This window comes from Canis lupus, chromosome 5 (assembly GCF_003254725.2).
Source record: "Canis lupus dingo isolate Sandy chromosome 5, ASM325472v2, whole genome shotgun sequence".
Taxonomy (NCBI): Eukaryota; Metazoa; Chordata; class Mammalia; order Carnivora; family Canidae; genus Canis; species Canis lupus.
The window spans coordinates 54,768,213-54,784,040 of record NC_064247.1 but is presented as its reverse complement, the minus strand read 5'-3'; the positions used below and the strand labels follow the sequence as shown (position 1 = coordinate 54,784,040).

At 55.2% G+C, this 15,828-nt stretch overlaps 1 protein-coding gene and 1 long non-coding RNA gene across 7 annotated transcripts in view; both read right to left on the bottom strand.

Annotated features, from left to right (window-relative positions):
- Nucleotides 1–3,037, bottom strand: part of SSBP3 (single stranded DNA binding protein 3) — a 164,342-nt gene extending 161,305 nt beyond the window's left edge. For all 6 annotated transcript variants that reach the window (XM_025427714.3, XM_025427716.3, XM_025427717.3 and 3 more), the window contains exons 1-3: nt 2,880–3,037; nt 1,900–1,972; nt 1,595–1,656 (exon numbers count right to left, since the gene is read on the bottom strand). In XM_025427714.3, coding sequence (XP_025283499.1) covers nt 1,595–1,656; nt 1,900–1,972; nt 2,880–2,935 — 191 coding nt within the window. In that variant the 5' untranslated portion in view covers nt 2,936–3,037. The remainder of the gene's footprint in view (nt 1–1,594; nt 1,657–1,899; nt 1,973–2,879) is intronic.
- A 4,290-nt stretch (nt 3,038–7,327) lies between these two features.
- LOC112647070 (uncharacterized) lies at nt 7,328–11,421 on the bottom strand. Its single transcript, XR_003128051.3, has 4 exons — nt 11,248–11,421; nt 10,076–10,957; nt 8,173–9,407; nt 7,328–8,034 (listed from the first exon to the last, which is right to left on the bottom strand). It is a non-coding gene; the product is annotated as an uncharacterized LOC112647070 (long non-coding RNA).
- Nucleotides 11,422–15,828: the final 4,407 nt, after the last annotated feature.

The window sequence follows — 15,828 nt, the reverse complement described above, 5'->3', positions numbered from 1 at the left end:
CAAGCTAGTTCTGCGAGTCATCAGACAAGCCATCTCACTCAAGGTGTCTGAATTCCATGGCCTGATGGGCTCTGAATCAGTGCCACCCCTTCCTCCCACCTGGAGAGCCTCAGCTGTCATTTGCTCAGGGTGGCACAAAGTAACTTCTAACCAACAAGACAACAGACACAGCCACTCAGAGCCACCACTGCTCAAGTCCAGCACAACAGACTCCTCTCTTTCAGGGGGAGCTGAGACAATGCATGAGAAGACCTGGGGGGAGGGGGTGGGTTGATAGAACGGATAGAACAAGAAAATCGGGGGCTTCCAGCAGCTGCAGAGGGAGGCTAAAAAACATTCCTTTCTGCCCCTTGAAGCTGCACATATTTGATTAACTCCTCCGCACACTAAAGATTTCTAACGCTACCAACTCCCCAACCCCTTCTCAGGAACTTTTACTCCGAAGCCCAAGATTCCGCAAAAGCCCAAGATTCTGCAAAATACCATGACGGTCGGGCACACCCACCTCTGCAAACCACCCCCACAGAAAACCTATCCCCCTCTCCTACAGGTAGAATCCTGAGGCCACAACACCGCAGTTCTGAGGTTGGCAGAAGTAATTAAAAACTCATTTTCTCTGTGCGAGTTTGAACAGATACTTCATCCCCCCGCATTTCAAAGAGACTTGAACAGTAACGTGAACCGGTGGTCAGGTAAACGCTCTAAGATCCCAAGACACGGCACTCTGATCCTTCCGAACTCCACCAAAATATCAAAGGCCATTCTGCTTTCTTGTCCCTTTCAAAAGGATGTCAAAGACTCCACCAATCGGTCCCGCAAAACATCCAGGTCTTACGCTCACAGCGACTCACTCCTGCTGACCCTCAGCCTCCCTCCTTACCTGCCACAAATAAGAGAGAGCCAGGAACTACCAACTACAAGCACTCCCTCAGGTCAACAGCAAGCAGTTAAGGTTCTCAGTAAAATGAAACTTTGTGGTTTTAGGGATGCTTGGGGGGGAGGGGGCTGGGGAGGAGGGCCCACAGAGGAGAGGAAGATCCAGTCAGTCTGAATCAGTATCTAAAGGAAGTGGCAGCCCCTTCTTGCTTTTCCTCAGGGTGCCTGGGAAAGGCCCCAGCGGCTTTGCTCTCTCCAGGTTTGAGCTCACAGAAGAAAAAGGAAGGGACAGGCCAGTTGTAAAACAGACCTGGTATCCTATCCCCCCCCACCCCACCCCCACTCCAACTCCCCCTAATTAAAGCAGCATGCAGAATTGACCAAAAAAAAAAAAAAAAAAAAAAATCCTTCCAGGTTTTCTCAGGCCCCTGCCTGGTGCCCCAGAGAGAGACAGAAAAGTAGAGGAGTTTCTTTGTAAACACTAAACACGGTTTAGTAGGTTTCTCAATAGGAGGGCAAAGAGAAGGCAAAAACTTTAGGCACCAGCCTCCCGTCTTCTTTTGCTCCTTCACCAGCCCCGGTCAGAGCGCCCAGAGGTGCCCCGGTCTGTGCCAAGCCTGAGAGCTAAGACACGGGGGTCTGCTCCAGGCCTCCTGTCTTTGTTCACCCGGGACCCAGGTCTCAGAACAAAACCAAACAAACTACCACAGAAACTTACCACCACCACGAGTGCAAAAACCCAGGCGGTTCTCCCAATGTGATGTTTTTTTCCCATCGAATCTGGAAAGCAGAGAGCAGACACCGCTTAGAGGGGCAGAGAGGACGGGCGGGCTGGGGGCTTTGGGGGGGGGGGGGTATTAGCCAAAAGGCTGTGAGGACCAACTAACAATAAATGCCAAAAGGTGATAAAAATTCAAAATGGTGGCCACAGTGGCTGCTCCTGAAAACAAAGGCTCTAAGAATAGTGGGGAAGAGGGGGTGTCAAGAAATTGGATGATGGGGTGGGGGGGCAGTCGCACTCACCTCCGACAAGAAGGTCTGTGCAGATTTCTGTGCTCCTACGTGCAGTAAATATTCGTAGACGTATAAAGCTAACCTGGAAGGTGGGCAGGGGGCACAGAAAGGGGGAAGGCGTCAGGTCGCCCGGGGCGCTCGCCCTGGACCTCGCCAGCCGGCTCCCAGCCGCGTCCGCGCTGCCTGCCCCAGGGGCCCGGGCCGGGAGGGAGGGAGGGCGGCCGGCCTGTCGGCGCCCCGGGGCGGGGGTGCGCACCGGAGGACGCGCCGCCCCGAGCCGCGAGGGCTGCAGAGAGCGGCCCCCCAAACTTGAACTTCCAGCCGGCACCGGGGCCGAGCGCAGCCGGGTGCCTCCAGCTCGCGAGCCCGCCGACCCCGCCGACCCCGCCGGCTGCCACCGTGTGCCCCGGCCCGGGGAGCGTCCGCGGAGACCGGGTCCCGGACCGCGGGGCGCGGGGCGCGGGGCGCGCGCTGGAGGGGGCAGCACCGCGCCGCCCTGCCCTGCCCTGCCCTGCCCTGCCCACCGCCCGCCTCCCCCGCCCCCTCGCGGCGACGGTCCCCCGAGCCCCGGGCCCAGCCGGCGCCGCCGTCCCTGCCCAGCGCGGCGCCCCGAGGCCGAGGGCGGGCACGGAGAGCGCTCCCGGCCGAACAAAGCCCCCGGCACGCACTCCTCACGCCGCGGGCGGACAAAAGGAGCCTTCGGGCTGCGGGAGCCGCGGAGCACGCGCCCCCTCCCCTGCCCGCCCCGCCGGGCCAAGTGCGGGCTCGCGCGCCCGGGACCTCGCCCACCCCGGCGGCCCGGCCCCCCCGGCGCCTCCAACAATGGGCGCCCTCCCACGCCGCCCGCGGACGGCGCCGGCCCCGGGGCGCAGCACCCCCGCCCGCCCGCCGCCCGCCGCCCGCCGCCCACCTGCCGCCCGCCCGCCGCCCGCCCGCCGCCCGCAGCCCCGCGACGGCGCGGCCGCCACTTGGAGGAGAACAGGGCTTACTTTTCCCGAGCCTGCCCGTCCGAGGGCACCGCCGAGCCTTTGCCTTTGGCAAACATGGTCTGCAGGGAAGAGGGCGCCGAGCCCCGCCGCCGCCGCCGCCGCCGCTCCCGAGCTGCCCCCTCGCTCCCGGCCCCCTCCCCGGCCTCGCTCGCTCGCCCGCTCGCGCTCTCCTCGCCGCGCTCCCCTCCCTCCCCCCCGGCGCCGGCTCCGCGCTCTTTCCAGCTGTCAAAGCGTCAGCCCCGGCCGCGGCCCCATCGCCCTGGAACTCCTCCCGCGCCGGCTCGGCCCGAGCTGCCGCCGCCGCCGCCGCCGCCGCCGCCGCCGCCGCCGCCGCCGCCGCTCGCCCGCCGCCCGCCGCCCGCCGGCTCGCTCGCCCGCCGCCCGCCCGCCCGGCTCCGCCTGCGCCGCCCTCCGCGCCTCCGGCACCGCTGCCGCCGCCGCTGCCGCTGGTCTACTTGGAGCGCAACCGAACGTGGCTGCCCGGGCGAGGAAGCGGGGCGGGCGGCGGCGGCCCGCGACGGACGGGCGCTCCGGCCAATCGGCGCGCGGGGGCGGGCCCGGCGGCCCGGGAGGGACGCCCCGGCAGCGCCCGGCCCAGGCAGTCCCCGCTGCGGCCGCCTCCGCCGAGCCGCGGCCCCTGCTGCTGCGGCCGCGCCGGGGGGCGCCGGGGGGCGCCGGGGGGCGCGGGGGGCGCGGGGGCGGGGGCGGGGGCGCGCGCCTCCCCTCCCCGTAGGTGCCGAGGGGGAGGGGGAGGGGGCCGGGCCCGGCCGCGGCGGGGGCCGCCGGAGGGGGCGGGGGGCGCTGCGGCAGCGGCGGAGGGGAGGTGGCGCGGACCCCCCAGCGGAGCGCCGCCGGCTCCCTCCCGCCACGTCCCTCTCCCTTATCGGCCCCTCGCCTCCCCCCGCCCGGCCCGGCCCGGCCCGGCCCGGCCCTTATCTCCCCCGCCCCCCGCCCCCCGCGCCGGGTTCCGACCCCGACCCCCTCCCCACACTCCCGGCCGCTTCCCCGCCGCCCCGCCCCCGGCCCTCCCTCTTGCCCAGTGCGCCGCCCGAGCGCCCGGCCCGGGGCTCCACGCTGCGAGCTGGGCGGCTCGATCCGGCGCCGAGGCGCGCGGCGGCTCCTTTACTACATCATTAAAATACTTCGGAAAGCCCCAAAGTGGAGCCGCGCGAAGAAGGTCCTTGGCGTGCTTTGGGGAGCCTGGGGGAGGGGACGGGGGACTTGCGCTAAGACAAGGGAAGAGTGATAGCTCCCAAATTTCTCAGGTCGGCCGGCGCTGGCAACTTAGCCCGTCGGCCTCTCCACGGGAGACCGTGCCGCTGCGGGCGGGGTACGGGGGCGTCACCTGGGCGCCCTGCAACGTGGAATGCGCGCCACAGGAATCTGCAAACTTCAAATAAATGGAGCTAAATTGGGGAGGTGGGGGGGGATGAGAGTCAGACTTGGGGGGAGGGGAAGCTTCCATTGTCAGTGACCCAGGTGTACAATGGGAAATGGGGGGGGGGTGGCAGAGTGACCCAGCTATTTGCCGCTGACTCCTCTCTGCCCACTCTGAGAACCCCGAGTACACACGATGAGTCCCTTATTAGACCAGGATCCGGCGAAATAGGGGAAGACTCCCCCATTTTCAGACTGCGTTTAGAGCGCGGTTCTCTTTAAATGTGATAAAACATTGTCGGCACTGTCTCTTTAAAAGAGTCAAGCAGAAAAAGCTGTGTAAGCGCTGATTGGCTGCCTGTTTGGATACATCTTTAGGGGAGCCTTGAAACTGTTAGCCTAGGTTGATTTTTTTTTTTTTTTTAACTGCGCTGTTCCAATAAACAAGTAACGCCCCTCCCCCTAACATGCCTCGCACCAAACAATTAAAGGATAGGTCAGTGTCCTGGGGAAAACACGTTTCAAGTAGGAAAACTCAGAACTAAATTTCTACAAAATAAAGAATAATCTCCTACCATTAAAGTTTGCCTATTTTGATCTATTGAAAAGAGAAAAGGGGCTTTTGAAAGAAATGCCCCGCAGCAAACCGATCTGCATTGGTTCAGGAAGGAGACTCGGTGCATTTTTGGAATAATGTTCTACTCCGTGTAACAGTCTCCCTAAATTAGAATACAGCCAGGCCCTACGGATGCCAATGGACGCACTCTGTTCTCTGCTGGGACCTAGAGATCGCAGGGGAAGGTGACAGATAAAGGGAAATACTGAACCCCAGTCTATGGTTGTTCGTAGGCTAGCCCCTAGTTGAGAGGTTGTTTTGTGAATGAGAAGCATGGATGTTGGGAGGGAGTTGAAATACAACGATAGGGGAGAGAAGGAAATAATTACAGTTATTTTTTCCCCTAGGCGGTTTAATTTAATAGGGCTAACTTAAGGTGCCTTAGAGCCCACGCTAATTAAATTGGCCTGTTCATCCCCTTCCCCTGGACTTCTATTTTTGATGGGCTAGGAATGGCCAGGGATGGCTTGTCAACAGACTGACTCACAAGAAGCCTGACTCATCTTGGGTCTGCAAGGCCCACGAATTACGAGTATGGTGAGTATCCATCGGGTCCTGGCTAAAGGAAAACACTGCCCTTCTCTAGCTCTATGATGGCAGAATCTACCAAGTTGGCCATGCCCTATCAGCACCAGGACTGCGCCGCAAATCTATCTGTCTGGGCATCATTTTCCTCACCTGTCAAATGGGAAAGGAGGGTTAGAAGATCTTTAATCTCTCTTGAGAATTTGATGTTCTAGGATGCTGATTTTTCCCTTCTATAGTTTTCTTTCCCCACCCCCAACCCCCACCCTGGAATAAAAGACCTTCTTCCGGAGCATATGTAGCAGGAGAAGAGAAGTGGCATTCAGGGAACCTGTGCCAGGTACTCTGTCCTTGTGGTCTGCCCTTTGCTAGGCCTTGACACAGAAGGCTTGTGATGAAGCTAAAAGAGTCAGTGAGAGGACCCAGAGAGAAAAAACAGGGAGCCCCCCAGCCTGCTAGAAAGAAGGGAGTTGACAGGCACCTGAAAGCAGGACCACTCCGCAGCCCCAACCAGGTGTGCATACAATGATCCAAGATGCAGTCCTATCAGAAACCAGTCCAAACACCCAAGAACAGCCTTCAAAACCGCAACCCACCTTTCCCCCCACTGAACACCCCCCTCCCCAGCTCCACCTTCCCTAGACCACACATCTTTTGGCCTGCTATTTCTACCTGAATGCCTTCTAACTCAACATCCCCCTTTGACCATAGAAGGCTAACATCGCCTCCTACGCTGTGCATCTCTTCCAAAACCTCTTTGCTCTTCACTCCTGGAGCAAAACTCCTCTGTCCCCCTGCTTGGTCTCATTTTGCTTGAACCTCCATAGTGGTTCTCTGTTCATTCTGCCTATTGTTGTAGCCAGTTGTTTACTGTCTGTCTCCTCTACCAGACCAGGCAGGGAGAGGAACTAACTCTGAGTCATCGGTGTGTCTCCACCACCCGGCGCAGGTTCGATACTTGTGTGCATTATCAACATTCAGTGTGCATACCAGGGGCTAGGGAACCAGGAGAGGAAAAAATGGTCTCATGCTCAAAGTAGCTCTGGGCCCAAGCTGGAGATAAGAAAGGGATACTGCCAACAATGGGATTAGATAAGGCCCCTCTCCCAACCCCACCCACCTAAACCACAGCCACCTGGAACTACTATACTTTTGGTCCCCAGAATGTACCAGGTCATTGCACGTAGCCACCCCAGACTCCTTCATTCTTTCTTCCTCCCTTTCTCTGTCCCTCCCTATCTTCCTTCTCTTCTTTTAGTACACATCTATTGAGCATCTACTATGTACCAAGCACTGTTCCAGGTCTGGGTAATTCTTACCCAGAATTCTTACCCAAACAAAAATTCTTACTCCATAGAGCTTCCGCGGTTGGGAAATCCTCTGTCCAAAAGCCTCTTTCCGTGACAGACTCCTACTAATTCTAAGATCCAGGGGCACCTGGGTGGCTCAGTAGTTGAGCATCTACCTTTGGCTCAGGTGGTGATCCCGGGATCCCGGGACCCTGGGATCGAGTCCCACATCGGGCTCCCTGCAGGGAGCCTGCTTCTCCCTCTGCCTATGTCTCTGCCTCTCTGTGTGTGTCTCTCACGAATAAATAAATAAATAAATAAAATATTTACAAAAATAAAATTAAATTAAAATTAAATCCAGCCTGGGCAGGTAGCACCTCCTCTAGGAAGCCTTCAGAGGACGCCCTCTCTGAGCTCCCAGACTGGGCCAGGGGTCCCCTGGTGGCCCCTGGGCCTCCCCAAAAACCCAACAGATTGCAGATGCACACTGCATAGGCATGGACGTGTGCATCTCCCTCATGGGAACACGAGTTCCTCCTTAGGGAATGACCCCCACTTACCCATGGAATCCCAGTGCCCAGCAACTGTAGTAGAAGGAGACTCAAATAACTAGACGACCAGAATGAGGAGGAACAGGCAGATGAGGTTGGAGAGAAGGGATGGTTAACTTCAAGCTTAGGCTAGAATGGCCACTCCTTCACTCAGCGGCCAGAACCAGGAGGGCAGAAATCTTGGGCTCTGGGATCAGCTTGGCAGTGGCCAGGCCTCCAGAAGGTGGTGGTTAAAGGAAAAAGATGTGAGGCTTGTTGGTTGTGCTTGACAAGGATGCCAGAGGATCTCCTTACCTCTCCCTGGTTTAGAAGCTCTTTTTCAGAGTTCCTCACAGCTGCTGGGGGAATGGAGCTCCCCTCTGGTGATGATTGGAATGGTCACCAAGTGAGTGTGGTATAGCCCATCCCCCTCCTGCACCCAGCACAGTGGGTCCTGGAATTGAATGGAGGCACCTCTGGTCAAAGCCTCAGGCTGCTCTGCCAGGGAAGGGGGACCCAGCCCAGGCAGGTCAGCCCTGGTTTTAGGGAATCAGGAGACTCCAGGGACCTGGCTTTCACCCAGCTCAGGCCACTCTAGTGGGACGTCCCCTCTGTGAGCCTGTCTAGGAAAGAAGGCAGCCAAGATGTCCAGGACAGGCAGGAGGATGGAGCGCAGGAGCCCCCAGGGAAGTGCCAGCTGGGCTGTCGGTTGGTTGGTGCTGGCCAACCCAACACTTCTGAACGCCTCCGGACAGTGGAGATTCGCTGCTTTGAAGACTGTTTGGAGGCTCAACAGAGATAGTAATTGGAGAAACATTCTGTAAATTGAAAAAGATGATTAGTCCTGATGTTATTAGCTCAGCAGAGCCAGCAAAAGGAGAGGTGCTGAGGAAGAAGGAAGTGAATTTAAGTACACAATCAAATGTGTTTTGAAATGTCTTGTGATGGACACACACCTGTGCTGAGACACCTTGTCGTAGCAAAATGGTTTTAGGCATTTTCTTGAATGGGTTTTGTTCTTTCTAGAAAGCACCTACCAAGTGCTCAGCCCTCAGGAGCCAGGGATGCTGAAAAGTACAAAAAGATACAAGGCAAGGTCCTCCCAAGGGTAAGTGGGGAAGAGAAGCCAATGCTGTGGTCCTTCCAAGGCTCCTGTCGAGCTTCCTCCACCTCCTCTCCAGGGTGCCTGGGCAATGAGTTCCTTCCCATGCCACCCACCACGAAGCCTTCTGAAGTGTCCAGCACTGGGACACAGGTGCCTCTTGCATCCTCCATTGGCCTTGGGCCAGCACGTCTCTCTGAGCACTTGCCGGCTACATCCTTATGCTCACCATTCCCTCTGCCTAGAACACCTTCTCCCAGACAAGCCTCACTTGCTCCATCTGAACATGGCCAGAGCCCTCCCTAACAAACGTCTACAGGATGGCACCTGTCCCTTTCATCCTGTTCCGCTTCCCTCCATAGCAACCATCACCAACTAACGTGTTATATGTTTGTCTATTTTTCTTACCTTATTCCCTCATTAGAATTTAAGCTCTGCAGGAGTTTTATACCCACTTCTAGAACAGGTACTCAATAATAAAAAAAATGTTCAACATTGAATAAAATAATTTACTTAACAAAGATTTTCTGAGCGTCTGGTATGGGCTCTGCCTCCTGGTAGGTGCCGAGAATGCCGGGCAAACGAGACAGTCACAGTCTCCTTCTGTTCGGAGCTCACAGCCCAGCGAGCAAGATAAGGGTTAATTCAATAAGCACACAGATAAATATGTCATGACAAACTGTGCCAAGTAGAGGATGCTATAAGAGCAAATACCAGAGTCTGATCCCATGGAGGAGGAGTGGTGATCAAGGAGGGCTTCTCTGTGTCGGTGACATCTGAGTTCTGAAGGATATGGGAGAGTTAACTACACAAAGGAAGGATGCTCCAGGTGGGGCAGGGAAGTCTGCGGCAGGGAGGAGCCCATCACGTCAGGTGCAGTTAGTGAGAGCTAGTCCTTGTGACCGGAGCAGAATGCCCAGCTGTCCTGCAGGTGCCCTTACCACAGTGTCAGAGAAACCCCAGAGCAGGAAACAAGAGCTCCTTCACGCAGGCGCAGGCCGGGAGGCGCCGTCAGGTAACACTTCAAGAAGCCGGTCACTGCAACAAGTGACTGGAGTCACAAGTGGGCTGATGACTTTCACACTTGTCCTAATAGATGGTATAGCAGAAAAGGAAAGAAAAAAAGAAAATATCAAGCGTTGGAGGATGTGGAGAAAGGGGAACCCTCGTGCACTGTGGGTGGGAGCATATACTGGCGAGGCCACTGTGGGAAACAGTAGGGACATTCCTCAGAATATTAAACATAGAGTTGCGATCCAGCAATTCCACCCCTAGGAAGACACCCAAAATAATTGGAAGCAGGGACCCAAGCAGATATCTATACACCAACGATCATAGTGGCATTATTCACTGTAGCCAAAACGTGGGCTCAACCCGAGTGTCCATCGACAGAGGAATGGACAAACAGAATGTGATGTATCCATAGCATGGAATGTTTCCCTGGAAAAGGAAGGAGAAAAAAAAAAAAAGAAAAAGGAAGGAAATTCTGACACAGGCAACAACGTCGATGAGCCTTGAAGATGTGATGCCAAGTGAAATAAGCAGACACAGAAGGACAAATACCATGTGCGCCTACTCATACGACTACCTAGAGCAGTTAAATTCACAGAGACAGAAACTGGAATGGGCTGGGTCGGGCAGGGGGAACTTGAGTTGTTGGTTTAATGGGTACAGAGTTTTTGGTTTGGGAAAATGAAGCTCTGGAGATAGATGGTGCTGACGGCTACCCGACACTGAATATACTGAGCACCACTCACCTGTACAATTAAAACTGGTTAAAATGGTAAGGTTTTATGTTATGTATATTTTACCACAATAAAAAAACAGAAAGGAAAAAGACTGCAGTAAGAGTGATGGGGGAGGGTACAGAAGGGGTCCAATACAGGATGTCGTGGGACTTTGAAAGGGGCACCTAAAAAGGGGAGCATTTGAACTTGTCCAGTGGGGGGAGAGGTGGGACAGAGCAGGATGTGGTGGGAAGCATCCAGAAAGCAACTGGGACCAGGCCAGGTCTAAACTGAAGTTTGAATGGGACCTGGGGGGCACGTGTGGTATGTGATTCAGACAACAATGAGTGGCATTCATGAATTTATCCCACTGGACCATTCAGGGCCTTAGGTGTCCTGCTAGGAAGTTTGGCCTTTATCCTTGCAGGCAGGGGTTTCCACCAGGGATGACCTCCTTATGCTTTAGGAAGAGCACTGGGAGCATGGGAGAAGGGAGGAAGAGGGGAGCCCGGAGGGCATGGAGTGCTCAATAGTAGGTGTGGTGAGCGGTGCTGAGGCAGGTGAGATGGGGGGAAGCCGGTGGAAGAGGATTCCCCAGGCTCAGTTGCTAATAGCCCATGAAGGTGTGAAAGCTGACTCCCAGGCTGGAGGGGGGGCGGTGAGAGGGCTGCCAGGCCAGGGGGCCCAGGAAGGGAAGCAGGTCTGTGGATGGCAAGCATGAGGAGGTCTGTCGTGGACGTGTTGAGTTGGAAAAGCCCATTGGATGTCCAGATGGAGATATCCAGGGACAGGTAGACGGTAAGTCTGGAACTCTGGAACAAAGTCCACCCTGAAGACAGAGCCTGGGGAGTCATCAACATGTGGAATTCAGCTTCAGGCCCAGCAAGGCAGCTAAGGTGACCCAAGCATAGCCTGTGGGAAAGAAGAAAACATGCGGGCAGGATGCAAATGGTGGGAACCCCCCCACAGTCCCCCACCTCAGAGCATCAGAGGTCCAGATGCTCCTGAAACCCACTTCCCACTCTCTCCCAATTTCCTTCCTCCCCCTCTGACTGCTCTTCCTGTTATCCTATAAAGGATTCTTATTTTCCAGCCTCCTCTTAAAATTATATTAGGCAAGCTATTGCTGATACAATGTTACATAACAAACAGCCCCAAAAATCTCAGTGGCTTATTATAAAGGCCATTTATTTCTCACTCACAGGTCTGCAGTCAGTCTGGCGGCGCTGCTTCAGAGTGCAGCTTGAGGCTGCTCTTGGGTCCCCCTTGCTGGGGCCCAGGCCGAAGGGCAGAGGCTGCCTGGTGTGCTTTTTCAGAGTGGGTGAGAGGAGCACCAGATGCCAAGCCAATCCATGCAAGCACCCGCCGCTCCCAAGTCACATGGCCAACCCAGCATCAGCGGGGCAGGGAGAGGTATGCCTCCCACAGAAAGGGAGGTGGAGATTTGCTACACAAGCTACCGTGAATGAGCTTCTCTCAGGCTCTGTCCTTGACCTTCACTTTTCCTTTGGGCAAGTTCAGCCATGCCCATGGCATTGACCACACCTGAGCCTCCATGATGACTCCTGAAGACATCCTCCTGGCCCAGATGTTTCTCTCCTTACCACCACTGCTCACCCCCACCCCCCACCATCTGTTTAGTTAAAAGGTATTCCCACCTGGATGTCCCCTGGGTGATTCAAAATCCCTGTGTCCAGAAGTGGACTCATTATTTCTCCCTATCCAGTTCCTTCTTGGTTCCCATCTCTGTGCAAGGCACCAACACCAAGCCAACAACCTGGGCCAGAAACCCAAGATTGGGCCTCTACTCCTTTTCTTCCTTACCCTCTACCCCTCTGCCAGAGCCTGGGTTGGTCAGCTAGATCTAGTAAGCATCCTACATTTTTCTTTTCTTTTTTCTTTTATTTATTTTCTTTTCAAGATTTTATCTTTAAATAATCTCTATACCCAACATGGGGCTCGAACTTATAACCCCAAGATCAAGAGTCATGTGCTCCACAGACTGAGCTAGCCAGGTGACCGGTAGGCATCTCATTTTCTGTCCATTCACCAGCCCCTCTCATCACTGTGGTCCAGCCCTGGATATTGCACAACCTGCAACTGATCTCTCTGCCTTCAGACTCTCCCCCAACCCTCCACCCTCTTCTTGCCAATGAGATAGATGTGTTTAAGGCACAGACGTGACATGTTTTTGCTCAAAACTCATCAGTGGCTCTCATTCTCATACAAGATGAAGCCCAAAGTCCTCAGCAAAAAAGTTCAAAGTCCTTCATAATCTGGCTCCTGCCTCCCTTTGCAGCTTGTTGTTCCCCAGTGTCCTGAGCACTGGGGATGGATGTGCTTCTTGGGAGTTTGCACTGATGGGGGAAGCAGACAACTCTACCAGTACTTATGATACTACATGACAAGTGTCACAATGGAGGATACAGGCCCCTGTGGGCATAGCGCAGGGGTGTTATGCTGGCCCAGTGGCCAGAGAAGGTGGCCTTCCTTGGACAACAATAGGAATGGGTGAGCTCTTGAGGAGAAGCTGGAGACGGAGCTCTGAGGAGCACTAGCAGTCCTGATGGAGGAGGAGCTGATGAGAGTGATGGAGGAGGCCTGTGCAGAGGGGTCAATGAGAAGGAAATCTGGGGAGAAGTTATGTAGGGAAGACAATGTTTCAAGGAAAATGTAGACTCACAGATAGTGGTCAAGCCACAGAGAGCTCTGCAGAAGCTGGCTGGCTGGTGAGGGCAGTTTGGGGGCACAATCTGAGCAGATACCCTATGACAGCAGTGGCCGTGTGGGAGGGAGGCCAACAGATAGCAAGTGCAGACGACTCTCTAGATCTTGGGCTGTGAAGAGGCCAAGAGACAGGCCAGTGCCCCAGGGGTAAGGAGCTTTGCTGTGTTTTGGTTGAAGACAAGAGGGACTAGATCCTGCATGAATGCTGACTGGAAGGAGCGAGTAGAGAGGTAGAGACCAAAGATACGGGATGGAGCCAGAGGACAGGTTATAGTGAAATCCCTAATAAGGTGGGAGGGAAGGGGCTCAACACAGTTGGAGTGATGCCTTCACTCCCCTTTGGGAACACAGACATGAGGAGACTTAGTCTGTGCCTTCAAGACACTCCTGGTCAGGACACCTGAGTAACTCACTTGGTTAAGCATCTGACTCGATTTTGGCTCAAGTCATGATTTCAGAATCATGAGATCGAGCCCCCAGTCAGGCTCCATGCTACATGTGGAGCCTCCTTCTTAAGATTCTCTCCCTCTCCCTCTTCCTCTCCCTCTGCCCCTCCCTGATCATATTTTCTCTCTCTCTCTCTCAAAAAAACAAAAACAAAAACAAAAACAAAACAAAGATGCTCATGGCCTAGGGGAGAGGGCTGCGGCTTTGCAGAGGAAGTAAGCTTGGAGCTGGGGCTTTGAAGCTTGAGCACGAATTTGCTAGGCAGAGCAGCAGTAGTGAGGGGATCCCAGGCAAGGGAACAGCATAAGGCCTGGGTATTGAGGGTGGGGAGGATGGCATGGTGACAGGAGAGGGGAACCAGGATGTTCACCACACCCTTCCACATTGACTTCATGGCGCCCACCTTTGGTACCCCTGGACCCCGAGGGAAGGCAAGGACTGTGTCCTGTTTACCTCTGTGTGGCCCGGTACGTGGCTCCTATGTGTGCTGAGTAACGAAGGGTCCACTTCAGACAGAGTAAATCTCTCCTGAGGACGAGTGTTGTGGAGATAGCAAGACTTCCTCAGGGGGTCGTGGCCTCTCTCCCTTCCAAGCGCTGGATGCTGTCCTGGGCTGGCACTAGTGAGTGCTCAATAAATGTCGGCTACATCGCTGGAGGCCCTGTGTTCCAGACCTTTCTAGCCACCCTCTGAGGCCGCCGGGGAGGAGGTATGGGAGCAGTCCTCTTCCCCAGCTATCTGGGGCACCCAGAGCAGAGCTACAGGCTGTTCTCCGATTCGGAGCCCTGTTTCCACGGAAACAGACAGCGGCAACCATCAAAGTCCCAGCTTTCAAACAAGAGTCTCTTCCAAAACTTACTCTCACGTGATTCACAGACCTCACCATCGTGGGGGCTGCAGGGGCCTTCCAGAGGGTCCCACCTGCCCTGTGACGTGAGGGCAGAGCTGGTGCCAGAACACCAGACCCTGCTCCTATTTCAATGCTTCATCCTTCATCCGGTGCTGCCCGGGAGACCCCGCAGCCATCCTGACCCATTAGCAGGGCCTCAGTTTGCTCATCCATCCATCTCATGAGAAGAAAGTACTGGAAATGCACACCTGTTGGGCACCTCAGATTCCTGCCAGCTCAGTGCAGGGGCACCCAGAAAGCCAGGCACAGGGGTGGGCGTAGCATCCTCCTCTTCCAAGGCTGATGTCACTGGAGCCCAAGATCCGCTCCCTGGTCACTGAGGGCTGGGGTCCTGCCCCAGAGGATGCTGAGAGGAAGGAATGAGAGGACACAGGTCACCCCCCGGCACTTATCTGGCACAGGGCAGGTTCGCAGGAAAGGGACTCTATGCAGTGTCCCCTGGGCTCTGCCTCTCTCTGCTCTGGAATGCTCTGGAATGCCTGCTTGTGCTCTTGGTCTCCGCCTCTCCTCTGCTCTATCTTGCAGCCTGTTGCTCTGTCTCTGCTTCCCTGTCTCTACCTCTTCTGGCCTCCATGTATTGGCCCATCTCTGTCTCTGGATCTCTCCGTACAGTTCCCTCCCAGTCCCCTTCTTTTTTTTTTTTTTTTTTAAGATTTTATTTATTCATGAAAGACACAGAGAGAGGGGCAAGACACAAGCACAGGGAGAAGCAGGCTCCATGCAGGGAGCCCGATGTGGTACTCGATCCCGGGACCCCAGGATCACGCCCTGAGCCAAAGGCAGATGCTCAACCACTGAGCCACCCAGGCGTCCCCTTCTCAGTCCCCTTCTGTGGGCTCCTCTGGGTTTTACCTGTCTCTCTGGATTTCTCTGGTCTCCCACCTGAAAGACACATGAGGACAGAGATTTTATCTATTTTGTCCATCATCGAATCCCCAGTGCCTGGGACAGAGCCTGGCACATAGTAGGTGCTCAGCAAGCACTTGCCAAATGAATGATCTGTTTACGTGTCCCTTCCTGCATGTCTGCCTCCCCGACTTTCGTCCTTATCTGCCTACTGTTGTGTGTTTTTGGACCTCTGCTTCTCTCTCTCCCTTCCTTCCTTTGTCTTTCTCTTTTGCTCTGTCTCTCTCATTCTCTCTCCCTGTTCTGTCAGTGGCTGCCAGCCTCTCTTTTACACATGGGGGCATGAGCTCGCGCACGCACACACGCACACACACACACATATGCGCGCGTGCACAAACACACCCTCTGCAGCATTCTTGCCTGTAAATGTTCCCTAGATTGCTGTGGGTTTAGGAAACCTAACTTCAATACTGCAGCTCCAACCCTCAGAGAGCCGCCTACATGCATTCCTCCCTCCCCGCCGTATTACCATTATAGACAGGACCAGGTACTGGGGCAGCCCACAGCAAAACTGGGGGGTCAGTAATTTGTTTCCAGGGCCTTCAGCTGGCTCCTGAGTCACTGTTTCCCTCTGCCTGGTGCCCCTCTTGACAGCAAGAACCCCAGGGCCAAAAGACCACTCCCTCCAAAAACTTGCTGTAGGAAAGGTACTGAGACCAACCGCTCACTGCCCTTAATCAATCATACTTTTTCTTTCTTTCTTTCTTCTTTCTTTCTTTCTTTCTTTCTTTCTTTCTTTCTTTCTTTCTTTCTTTCTTTTTCTTTCTTTCTTTCTTTCAGATTTTATTTATTA